The 12,709-nt window shown below is 44.1% G+C and overlaps 1 protein-coding gene across 1 annotated transcript in view; it reads left to right on the top strand.

Annotated features, from left to right (window-relative positions):
* Positions 1 to 12,709, top strand: part of RAPGEF1 (Rap guanine nucleotide exchange factor 1) — a 122,025-nt gene that overhangs the window by 77,347 nt on the left and 31,969 nt on the right. The window contains exons 10-11 of the mRNA XM_048822692.2: positions 3,992 to 4,194; positions 7,103 to 7,261. Coding sequence (XP_048678649.1) covers positions 3,992 to 4,194; positions 7,103 to 7,261 — 362 coding nt within the window. The remainder of the gene's footprint in view (positions 1 to 3,991; positions 4,195 to 7,102; positions 7,262 to 12,709) is intronic.

Raw genomic sequence — 12,709 nt, 5'->3', positions numbered from 1 at the left:
GACTTTCTGGTGTTTGGAAACATTTGTTCTTGTACCAGTGTTGTGTGAACATTGTACCTTAAGTCGCCTTTACATGGCAGTGATGTAAAATAAGAGGACCTTGGTGGATCAGTGCCTTAATCCCTGCACTTTTCACCTTTAGAGAGTTATGTTCCGATACAAATGACATCGCCAGTGGAATAAATTTTGTGGTCTCAGCCCTAACCCTAATGGTCATTTGTCCACACCAGTAAATATACAAACACATTCACACAGAGACACACACAGTTCGGTACACTGATCGCTCCTGGCTTTGGGAAGGACAAAGTCTGAAACCGCAGAGGGTTGTGAGGCGCTTTGGTAGAGCTGTGTTAGGAGCCCAGGAAAAGTACTGAAGATAGAAATTGAGGAGCACAGGCAGAGCTGTGTGGGATCTGAAGGGGTGCTGCAGGACAGCAGTGTAATGAACATTGACAGAACTGTGTGAGGTCCTAAGACTGGAATAGTATCAGGTGTTACTGCTCCAGATTGAGGTGCATCAAGAGAGTTGTGCGACACAGCGTTTTTCTGCACTTTAGTTGCCAGAACTCCTTTTTATATAGTTAGAGATGTACTTTTTGGACAGCTTTTAGTCTCCTCTTCTAGGTAAAGTTTAAAAATATCAGAGGAAGTCTCAAAAAAGATGTAGGCGACAAGTGCTGAGCGGTCCTTCCTGCTGACACTTGTATGAGGCTGCATCCGCTTTGAAATTGGACTGCCTGTAGATTGCTGTTGGGTGGAGCAGCACAGAGTGCTGCACTTTGGGGTTGCAGACCTCAAGTGGTGGGATCTGGCCTCCGCGTTTTGCATGATGGGTTCATGTTGCATTCTGATGACTGCATGTCAAGCTTTTATTGTTGACATTGGTTTGTTGCAGCTGGTAGACTGAAACACCAGCAAAGGCTGAATGACTGGCACTTAATGACCAGACTTAAAAACTTACATGAGGGAAAAATAGTATGTCACTAATAAGAAGTAGAACGCTTTGTGAATGACAAATGGTTCTGAAAAAGATGCTGATCAACCTCTTTAAAGTGCTTGAATGGTAGTGTGCTCTCTACTCTGCCCTCCGCATCTCTTCTCAGATTTTGCAAAGTTATTTTCCATCCTTAATCACCCTTGTTTTTTGTAGCAGTTGGAAAAGTACCAAAGTGGGTGTCTTGCCTGTACAGTAAAATACAACTAAGGCCCTAGTTCTGCCATCAGAACTGCACAGATAGACCTTGTGCCTGTACTGAGTCCCACTGACTTCAGTGGGGGCACTACGCAGGTTCGAAGGTCTACTCATGAGGATCCTGTTGTGGGATTGGGGCCTTATTGTTTCTAGCATCTTCCATACAAGCTGCAATCCAAAAATGCTTTACAGCGTTTGGATTCTGTTGCAGAATTAGAGACACATTAAGATGTTTAGGAAAGCCCGGGGGGGGGGGGGGGGGTTTACAGCAGAAATTTGAGATGACTCAGTGAAGTGGAAAGACCCTGTGTCAGGTTTCAGAGTAACAGCCGTGTTAGTCTGTATTCTCAAAAAGAAAAGGAGGACTTGTGGCACCTTAAAGACTAACCAATTTATTTGAGCATAAGCTTTCGTGAGCGACAGCTCACTTCATCGGATGCATACTGCGGAAAGTATAGAAGATCTTTTATACACACAAAGCATGAAAAAATGGGTGTTTACCACTACAAAAGGTTTTCTCTCCCCCCACTCCACTCTCCTGCTGGTAATAGCTTATCTAAAGTGATCACTCTCCTTACAATGTGTATGATAATCAAGTTGGGCCATTTCCAGCACAAATCCAGGTCGTGTTTCCCCCCCACACACACACACAAACCCACTCTCCTGTTGGTAATAGCTTATCTAAAGTGATCACTCTCCTTACAATGTGTATGATAATCAAGGTGGGCCATTTCCAGCACAAATCCCGGGTTTAACAAGAACGTGGGGGAGGGGGGGGCGGTGGGCAGTGGGTCTAGGAAAAAACAAGGGGAAATAGGTTACCTTGCATAATGACTTAGCCACTCCCAGTCTCTATTCAAGCCTAAATTTCAGATGGCTGGAGTTCTAAATGAGAAGGCTTTCCCGCTAGTGCTGGCAGTAGCCTGGGAGAAGACATGCTGGATGAGTTTGAAGAGACAAGTCCATGAGGAAGGCCATCATGTCTATTCAAAAAGAAGCAATTTTGAATTTCATCCGGCAAAGCGAGGAGAGTCAGTTGGGAGGTTTGAGGATGGGTGCTGTGGACATCCTGCTTTGTGTGGTGGAAAGCAAGGGAGCCACGTGCTGTGTGTGAGTGACTGTGGACAGCTATGATTTGTAGAGGCAATGGCACTATCGAAGGTGGCAGGATGAAAGGGACAGTGATCAGGGACGCTGAAAGATTAAAAAGATTTGTTTTAAACAAAATGTCACCCCTGCTTCTAAAAGTACCTCAGATTATTCATAGAATCATAGAATATCAGGGTTGGAAGGGACCTCAGGAGGTCATCTAGTCCAACCCCCTGCTCAAAGCAGGACCAATCCCCAGTTTTTGCCCCAGTTCCCTAAATGGCCCCCTCAAGGATTGAACTCACAACCCTGGGTTTAGCAGGCCAATGCTCAAACCACTGAGCTATCCCTCCCACCTGAAGGAGTTTTTTAAAATCCAATTTACTTTTCACTGTTTACGCAGGGTTTTTTTGTTTGTTTGTTTGTTTTTTGTTGTTTTTTTTTTTGCTATCTGCACTTCATTCAGCTGGGAAGGCAAAAACTGCCTTGTTAGCTGGTTTGATTTCTACTCTGTTTCACTGTCTGTTTGTTTCTCATTCAGCAGCAGAGTGCTGCAATGCTGGAATTGTTTAAGCCCGAATAAAATATTTTTACTGAATTTAAAAAACAATTCATGAAAATATTTCTTCTTCGATGCTGCAAGTGGACGTTGTCCTTTGAAGACGTACTTCACTTCGAAGACAATTCCAGGGAAGAAAGTGATAGTGGATAATCATCTCACTTGAAATCATGCCTCATAATAAATATCCAAAATGCTTTCCTTGGTATCTGACAGTGCCATTGAAAAGGCCCAAAATAAAAAATGAGTGTGAGTAAAACACCAGCCTCACACCAGCCAGCTTTGCTTGGCAAGTTCATGTAGTAGCCGGACCCTGTTATCTAAATCCTCTTTTCCAGTTGTCAGGCTGTCTGGTTCCCCTTTCCTCTGTATAATTCTGGATATCAAGGTAGTTTGTTTTGTGGTGATAGCACCTGATAACAGTATAGACAAAGACCTAAGCCTCCGTATTCTAGAAATATTTATAGCCATTGGCCCGAGATTTGGAGCAAGTTGGCACAGTTTCGTGTTAGACTAGTGCAACTTTTTGGAGCATGGTTGCTTAGAAGCAAACTCAAAACTGGGCCTTGTCCAGCTTTACGGGAGACTGCTGATCAGACAATTGGAGTGCTAATCCTAATGAAGTGTGAACTGATGCCCCCCCCCTTGAGGGATGATGATGTTTACAGCTGCTTTCAGACAATGGGAACAGATCACTGTATCAGGCCTGGTTTGTGCTTAAAAATCCACATTCCTGACCGCCAAAGCTATACTGACATAACTCCTGGTGTAGATGCAGCTAGGTCGACAGAAGAATGCTTCTGTCAACCTACCCATGGTTGCTTGAGGAGGTGAAGTTACTGCAGTGATGGAAAAACCCCTTCCATTGCTGTAATCTGCATCTACATTACAGGCTTACAGCCTCCGAGCTAAGGCACTGTAGGGGTGTTGCTGTAGACCCCGTAGTGTGGATGTGGCTTAGTATGGGGAAACCTGACAAACTGGCTCTGTTCACCCTCCTGAAGCAAAGTACAATAACAGGTGCAGTCTGTCCATTTGTACTTTGGTTTTGCTTTTTAATGGGGGAGGATCCTGCCCACTTGTTCACTCTGTTACTGTAAAGGCTGTGGACTGGTCAACAGCAATGAGTGTGGTCCTGATTTGTATTACAGTGCTGGCATATTTGCAGTTTATGGAAGACTACTCAGAGCCGCAGCCATCCATGTTCTACCAGACACCTCAGAACGAACACATCTACCAGCAGAAAAACAAGCACCTCATGGAAGTCTATGGGTTCAATGACTCGTTCAGCAGCACCGACTCGTCGCAAGAGTTGGCACCACCCCCTGCCCTTCCTCCAAAACAGCGACAGCTGGTGAGTGACACCCTCCATATTCTGCCGAACAAAGACGTGTTTGACTTCTAGGAACAGCTTTGGGGAAGTGACCTCCTTTTCACTCTCTGCTGCTTGTGTCCTGGAAGACTGCGGGTCTGGATGGATGTCTTTATGTTTACATTACCTGGGTTACACGCCCTGAAACCTAAAGTTAATGTGTTTCTCGGACATCTTACATGACCTAGTTTAACCACCATTCTCCATTCCAACCCTCAAATTCAGAGCACTCCTCATGAGCTTTGAAAAACCAAAATTGAGAATCAAAGGCCTTGCCTACGCTGTGGTTGAAACTGTGTGTTGGCTACTCTCCTCTTTAATCACATTTGCTACTAACACAGTGGCCAGTCCAGACAATAACTTTTCCTGACATCTGTGATAGCTAAACCGTGCTACAGACCACACATTCTTAGATAAAACTTCTCAGCCAGTGGTCAGAAAACTGGTTAGGAGCAACCATTTACACTTAGTTGCTCCTTGTATACTTTGTTATAACAAAGACTGTGCCAAAGAGCCCTAATGTGACTGATACCTCTAACAAACGTGTGTACTCCCCATAGTCTCCTGCTGTCCCATATTCACGAGGAGCTGGGGAGCCATTCCAGTGCCAGCTCTGCCATTTTGGCTTACTTTAAAACAGGACTTGTCCTTTTTCTGATCGAATCTGACTTGAGGTTTTTGCTGCTTCAGAACAGGAATGCCACTTACCCATCTAGAAAGAAAAACCCACCACATTCATCTTGCCCTTTCAGTCCTCAGCACACAGCCAGTACACTTTGAGCATGTTTGTGTGGGTGCCGTGGGGGCTTGAATGCCAGTTTTGAACACTGTGGATGAAATCCTGGCCTCATTTAAGTCACTGGGACTTTTGCCATTGACCTCAGTGGAGCCAGGATTTTACCCTGGGTTTTTTGGGGTGGGTTTCTCAAAATGTTTTTCATAGTGCCCTCTTTTTACTTCAGCCTCCTCACTTCAGGGATTTTTTTTTTTAAATAAAACGAACAAACTAGTATGGGGGAAAAAACAGCTCCTGAGTCCTAGTAGCTAATTCCTGTTGCTGCAGCGTTAGTAGCAGACCTGGAGGAATTGTAAAGAATGGGCCTCAGTGCTATTGCTTAACTGGACAAGTTTACTTCAGGCCTTCAGGAGGTGATGCTTGCCTCCCATGTTGCGTGAAAGAATCATTCATGTTGGTCCCTATTGGCGTATTTCCTCACCTCTTATCTGTGCTGACTTTTGACTATCCCAGTGCATTTTTCTCCATCAAAGGGAAGGCTGAGAGTTCCACTCTCCAGGTTCGAAGCATCTAGATTCCCTGGAACCATAAGCTTAAAACCTAGCAGGGTGAATTTGTCCTTCCAAGGAGACAAAATGAGTGCAATACAGTTTTACTGTGTTTGGGGCTCCTTCACTGAGACCTTAAAACCCAAAGTCCTGTCTGTTTTGCGAGGACACTAAGTTGAGGGATGCCCCTTTATATGTGGTCAGAATTTCTCCTCGGTTGTCATGTCCCATTTACTCATCATCCCACCAGCTCCCTATTTCAGTGATGGATTATAAAGGTACACTGCGATTCTTTGGTATGAGAGGTGCTATGCAAAATATGGATCTCTAGCCAGGGCATATGAGCTATTTAACATTCTAGTAGTTAGAGTAGGGGAATTCTGCCCCCTTTTCCTAATTTAATTCAGTAGAAACAAAGCTTTTCCTTTAGGTTCTACCACATCTGTACTGCCCTTTAATAATAATCTGGCTGGCCAAGAGATCATGGTTCTGCCTTCTGGGCATCTTTTTACTCCTTGCAAGGTGACACTATCAAGGTGTTGCTTGAGGTTTGCCTGAAGCAGAGATTTCCTTAAGCACAGCCTCACATATATTCATTTGGGAAGTGATAATGCTGAACTCTCCAAGCAGATGATGGCTCATTCAACAAGGAATGTAAAACCCATCGCAGTGGATGTGCTCTGGCTGCCCAGAGAGATTCAGCCAAAGCGAATTGTGTGGATGCAGGGTACTTCCTAGCCACAGGCAAGTTTTGCTGGATGAACTCCTCTGTATAAAATTGAAAAAAATCCTTTCTTTGTGAGCTTCAAATCTGATCACTGAAGCATTTGTACTTAAAATCAGAGAGTCTGAGCTGGGGAATGCAGAAGGGCCAGAAATAGCCATCGTGCTTATCGTCCTCCAGACACGTCAAACGTACAGGAGATTCGGAAATCTTTAATGACTGACTCTCCCTTATACAAGTACACTAGAATAGTCAGCGTGGTATGTTTTGATACTTCAAGTTACAGTATTTCCCTCTTGTGAAACTGGGATATAATTTTGTTTTTGAATGAAAATCTTAAAACACTGAAAGTTATGCCTGACCCAGGATCCCCCACAGTGCCCGAGAAGACTCATCTCTCAGGCTGGAGAGACCCAAGTTTCCAGGCTGCTGGCTGACAAAGTAAACAATCCACAGAAACAGCCTGCCTAACATCTGGAAGCAAGGGCCAGTTCCACTGCTTGGCAGTGGCTGCTAGTGAGTGCCCACTTCTTTGAGCTCCTCTGGCCTGTGCTGTGCAGGGAAAGTCAGTAGAGAAGAGCTCACCTGTGCACCTAAGCAGCAGCCAAGCATGAGTGAGCTGGGAGAGGGAATTGTTTTTAAGGAACGTGTTAAATGAGAGGATTTGAATTGTTTTTGCAGTGTCTCTTGGAGCTCAGAAGCATGTATCAGTGTGACTGGCTCAAAATGAGGGTTTGGTCCTATGAACTGCCCAAGTAGCTATTTGTGTAGTAAGCAACTTTAAATGCATTGTTTTAAAAACAGCATTTCTCACCCTTTATTCATAGCTTGTTCTGTGCTTGCTTTCTTTGTTTCCTCTCTTGCTTTCTCTCTCCTGTTCAGCAGGCCTCCTATGCTGCCTCTTCCTTCTCTTCTGTCTCCTACTGTGTCCAGCAAACTAAAGTGCCCTTCACCCCCGAGGACACCAGTGCCACTCAGGGCCTCAGTATGTCCGTCTCTAACTCCTTTCTCAACCGGCACAGCTCCTTTCCTGTGCATTCGGTGAGTCACTAACTGCACTTCTTTACCATGTGTGTGTTTGTGCTGGTAAAATGCTCCTGCACACATTCTGTGCTTACTGACCCAGGGCCAGGTAAATTGGGAGACTCTCATTTGGGCTTTTGAATGCATTCGGTAATAGTCAGAAAAATCCCAGTTGAATCTAATTAAATGGCCTTGGGAGGAGGTTTGCCTTTGAGTGTCTTGTGTGTATTTATAGCTAGGGTGGGGGAAGAGGGAAGAAGACCAGGCTTCTGTAATAATGGCACACTTCTTCAGCTGTGAATCCCCCATAGCAATGCACTGTGGCACTGGGAAGTACTCTGACCTCTCCAGATAAATGTAGTGATGATGACTAGTTAATTAAATACTGCTTCATGCATCTGGCCTTTGGAGAGATAATGAGAGGCTGTCTCTTTCTTGAGTTTGATCCATTCAAGTGCATGGAACAGCATCTGCAGCTCCTGGCTCCTTGCTCTTTTCCAGGATGTGGCCTCTAGCCAGTCTCCCTTCCCATTTCTCCTTGTCTAATTCCCATCAAATATCTGTACTCACGGACGGGATCGATATTTGTTTGCTTCAGTAAATATACCCGGTGCCCTGAAGAGTGAAGGGGGTGTGACTATACTTCACAGCACCTCATAAGCAATTTGGGTGGAGGACCTCGAAGCAAGCAGGGAATGATTTAAATCAAAGTAAGGACCATCTGTAGAGCACTGTTTAAACTTGTGATAAAGTGCTTAAATTAGATAGCAGCAATAATAAAGAAACATTCATTTTCATGAAGTTAATGTTTCCCCTCAGTCTGACTGTGAGGTTCCAGCAAATGGTTCATCAGTATGAGGTTCCATGTATGCAAAATTATGTGATCGTGATCTATTGTCTGCACAACTATGAGAATAACTAACACCTGAAAATAGGCTATTCTTAAAGGTGATCTAGCTGTTTTATAAGTTACAGACTACTCTTGGAGGTTCAAAATGCTTAGACAATATGTGGGCTAACTTAAAATTGTTAAAACAATTATTTTACAACAAAATATTTGAAAACTATATTTCTTACCTACTAGGACCTGACTTTAGTGTTCTGCACTTCTGCGAAAGTTGTTGATGACACTATGCCCTATGCTTATGGCTGTCAAAACACTTCACAAACAGTGTATTAAAACTCCCAATATCTACACTCGTGAGATAGGGAAGTATCAGAATCTTCTAATAATAGAGGAAGAAACTTAGTGAGAGTGTGGTGAAGTAACTTGCCTCTATATAAATCCATGGTACCCCCACATCTTGAATACTGTGTGCAAATGTGATCACCCCATCTGAAAAAAGATATATTGGAATTGGAAACGGTTTAGAAAAGGGCAACAAAAATTATTAGGGATATGGAACGGCTTCCATATGAGGAGAGATTAATAGGACTGGGATTTTCAGCTTGGAAAAGAGACGGCTAAGGGGAGATATGATTGAGATCTGTAAAATCATGACTGGTGTAGAGGAAGTAGATAAGGAAGTGTTTACTACTTCTCATAACACAAGAACTAGGGGTAACCAAATGAAATTATTAGGCAGCAGTTTTAGGTTTAAAACAAATAAAAGGAAGTATTTCTTCACACAACGTACCATCAAACTGTGGAACTCCTTGCCGGGGATGTTGTGAAAGTCAAGACCATAACAGGGTTCAAAAAAGAACTAGATAAATTCATAGAGGATAGGTCCATCAATGGCTATTTGCCAGGATGGGCAGGGATGGTGTCCCTAACCTCTGTTTGCCAGAAGCTAGGAATGAGTGACATGGGATGGATCACTCAGTGATTACCTGTCCTGTTCATTCCCTCTGGGGCACCTGGCACTGGCCACTGTCAGAAGACAAGATACTGGGCTAGATGGACCTTTGGTCTGAACTAGTAGGGCCATTCTTGTGTTCTTAAGTCACACAGTGAGCAAGTGGCAGAGCCAGGAACAGAACCTACAAGTTCTGACTTGTAGTCCTGTGTTTTAACCCTGCACTGCTTTCTGTTTGAATTGACTCTTGTAGGCAAAACACAGCACTGTAAGACCTGATCTTGACAGGTAAAAATCCTTACAGTTTACTTTTAAAATGGACTTCTTTTTAGCAATTTTAAGTCTATACATATGATTGGTTAACGATTTTAAAATATAAACAGTTTGTTTTATTTTTAAAACCATCTTAGTTGACCTTAAATGGACACTGTTAACTTGATGTTAATTTTAAGGGTTTTTCTGCTCCCCTGTTGGTGATTTTAAGGGTTTTTTCAGTAAGGAAGAAACTAACTAGCTAGAGCAGGGGAAACAGTGAAACTGACTATACACAAAGTGCTGTCAAAGGCAGAATATCACCTTTTTTTCTCACTAGTGCCTGTGAATTGTAGTAATCTTAGTTGTTGCTCGTGGCTGTAGAGGGTACAAAGTTTTCAGGGAGAAATGAGATCTTAATTTTGAGTGCCTCTTAGTCTCTGAGCTACAAAATCAATGTCTTTACATACTTCACAGCAGTCCCGCGTGAATATCGCAAGGGTGGTTTACACCAATGCACAGATTTTCACATTCATGGTTTTTCATGCCCCTAATAAGAGAAGACGTGAAACAGTTGTAGAGAATTGGATCATTACCAGGATAACACCCTTCGTTGGGGACACAGAAGTGCTAGGAACCTTCTGTTAATCTGTTTATGGACATTGACTAAGAGGACTTCTACAGTCCTTCCTTTCCATGGATTTTCCTGTGAGGAATGTGAACTGTGGTAGTAATATTTTCAAGTGAATTGCCCTGTTCTGCTCACTCTGCCATCCTGTTGCCCTCCTTCTTCCTCTGTTTAGCCACAGCAAGTCCACTTAAAAGATCTCCTGAGGTCCCTTCCAACCCTGATATTCTATGATTCTATGAACACTTGGAAAAACAATAAACCTGTTAAAGAATTAAGCCTTGGCTGCCCACCAGTCTCAGCAGGGATTTAATGCTTGGGACAGCAAACCTTTCACACACAGGACAACTAAAGAATCAGCTTCCTATGTACCAAATAGTCAGTGCTGATTATCAAGTCCTTTAAAATGATCCATCCCCTACATTAATCTTTATCTGTTCTATACATGAAGCAAAGCCTTCTTAAATCAATACCAGGATGTCAAACCTAATAAAGAAATTAAATGGCTGCCCGTTAGCAGTATGTGAGCAATTAATCACAATCTCCCTGCCCAGGCCATCCTTGAAGAGTTGCCTTGGTTAGCAGTTTTTCTCTTCATGTGTCTGTGCCTGGGAAAGGAAGGGAGGATGCAAATCCAAAGGGAATACACATCCCTGTACAAATCTGTAAGGTTTAGCTGCAAGGCCGCACGAAAGCTGCAGATCTCATCATCCGCTATCCCGGGAGTCAGATACACCTTGAGTTCATGGGCCTTGGAGCTCCACATGAAGGAATTGCTTTTCTGTGCTGCCTAACTGGTTTTGAATAGCTTGGTCTCTTGCTAAATAAAGGCTTGGCATCACTGTACCAACTCCTCTAAGCATAGCAATCCTGTCCATTAGTCCTTTTCCCAGTCTAAAAATACCTCTTTCAGCCATTTTCTTTATGAAAATCCCCTTTTTTAGTTAATAGCGGACTTTTCCCCTTAACGCAGGTTCCCGGTTTGAAATCCTCATTGTCTCCTCTGTAACCAGTCACATGTGCACTCACCACTTCTCTTCCACGAGCCATTCTTCATTCTGACCCTGTTACTCTGCTGTACAAACACCTTGAGTGGTTCCTCTTTTCCATTCTGGATGGCTGAATTTCTTGCTATGCTTCTGTCTGGGCCTAATCCTCCCCACTTAATCTCATAAGGGGAGCATTTTTTACTGTGAGCTTTTCTGCGAGTGTGCTTTTCAGAGAGTTTGGATAATAGGTTTGGGGCTTTTTATTCTGTCTTGGAGAGACAAACCAATGCCCATCTGTGCAAGTGGAAGCCTGCTCTTATGACTTGCAGCCCTGGTAGCATTATGCGGATGTGGGTTCTGTTTGTATCGTCCTTATGAACGATCTGGCATAAAAGGCTGTTTGCCTTCAACATGATTGTGCAAATGCACTGAAGGAGACTGGAAATTGTACGGTGAAAATGACATTCCAGAATGGGAGGCTAGACAAGAACCGTAAGAGCCCAAGAACTGACCTAACACCCAGATTGAATCTTTGCTTTAGGAAAGTAAGGGCAGTGGTGGTGTAAGCCTAGAGATAGGGTATGCCTGAGGGCCATTGCTGCCCCTGTCTCTCTTTCACTCGGTTCCTTTGGGTGAGCAGCCTGATTCACCGTGAGTTCAGCAGAACAGATGTCAGACAAGTGAAGGTTTGACTTCACTCAGTGTTCCTGTGTGGTGCTTCCATCTCTTCACCGACGGTGCTGTCTCACTGCTAACCCTGTCTAAATTCATCCTCTGTTACTAAAGAAAAGTGGATCCTGTAGAGTCTCTTTCAGGGATGGGACCTCGCTTCATCCTGAAACCTACAGAGACAATGTCTTGACAGAGCAGAATCCTTATTCATGGCCATTATAAAGGCATCAGCACCTATCCACTTCCTCCTGTGACTGAGGCGCCTTAACCTGGAAGCAAGGAGTGCACTTGGACTCCCTAGCTCTAATCACCCTCCTCTTTGTTCACGGCTATTTCTCATCTGATAAACAGAAAAGGAGGAGAAAGCAATGGACACCCAAACAGGTGTCTGAGCCACACCATCTAGCCTGCTCCTGGACCTGGTTCCATGTCAGCATTTGATTGCAGATGGAGCAGATGTTGAAATGCATTAGGGGAAAATGGACAAAGCTTCTGAAACCTTTTCTCAGCTGTACAGGGAGGGGTCACGTCTGAGCCACAGGCTTCCACTGATGTCTGTGTCTGAGCTTCTATCCTGACCCTAGTCAGGATCAGCCCTAGCTGCTGATGGAGAGAGTGGTACTCTACCTGTCAGGCAGACCATGGAACCTTTTTCTTCTTTCCTCTGTGACAGCTGTCTTTCCCCCCTGCCCTCCTTTTCCGGTTCTCCTCCCACTTTCACCAGGGCTGCATGATTTGGGGTCCCACCATGGTAAGGAAAGTTGGCTTGCAAACACAGACCCTTCAGGTAAGCACTTTAGGCAGGGTCGGGATGCCCTGCTGTTTCAGGGTCAGGCTGGTTGGTTGTGATTGTGAGGAATGCTATGCTGTAGTCTCCCTTTTCCCTTCCTCCATAAAAGCCTTTGGGGTTTCATTAGCCCTTCCCCTTTGTAAGTTTCACGGCAACTTGCTTTCTGGATCTCTTCTCCTGCTTCACCTCAGCTACATGATATGCCTGTTCATTGTACCAATGCTCGCTTGCCTGCAGCCTCCCAAAACAGTACCATTTAGCAGGGCAGATGTCTCCCAGAGCTGGGGCTTTGTTCACAAGAAAGGGAAGCCACCTCTTCTGTGTCTGGGGATTTTT

This window comes from Caretta caretta, chromosome 16, assembly GCF_965140235.1.
Source record: "Caretta caretta isolate rCarCar2 chromosome 16, rCarCar1.hap1, whole genome shotgun sequence".
NCBI classification, from domain to species: domain Eukaryota; kingdom Metazoa; phylum Chordata; order Testudines; family Cheloniidae; genus Caretta; species Caretta caretta.
Note: the sequence above shows the minus strand (reverse complement) of the source record. Positions and strands in the feature narration are given on the sequence as shown.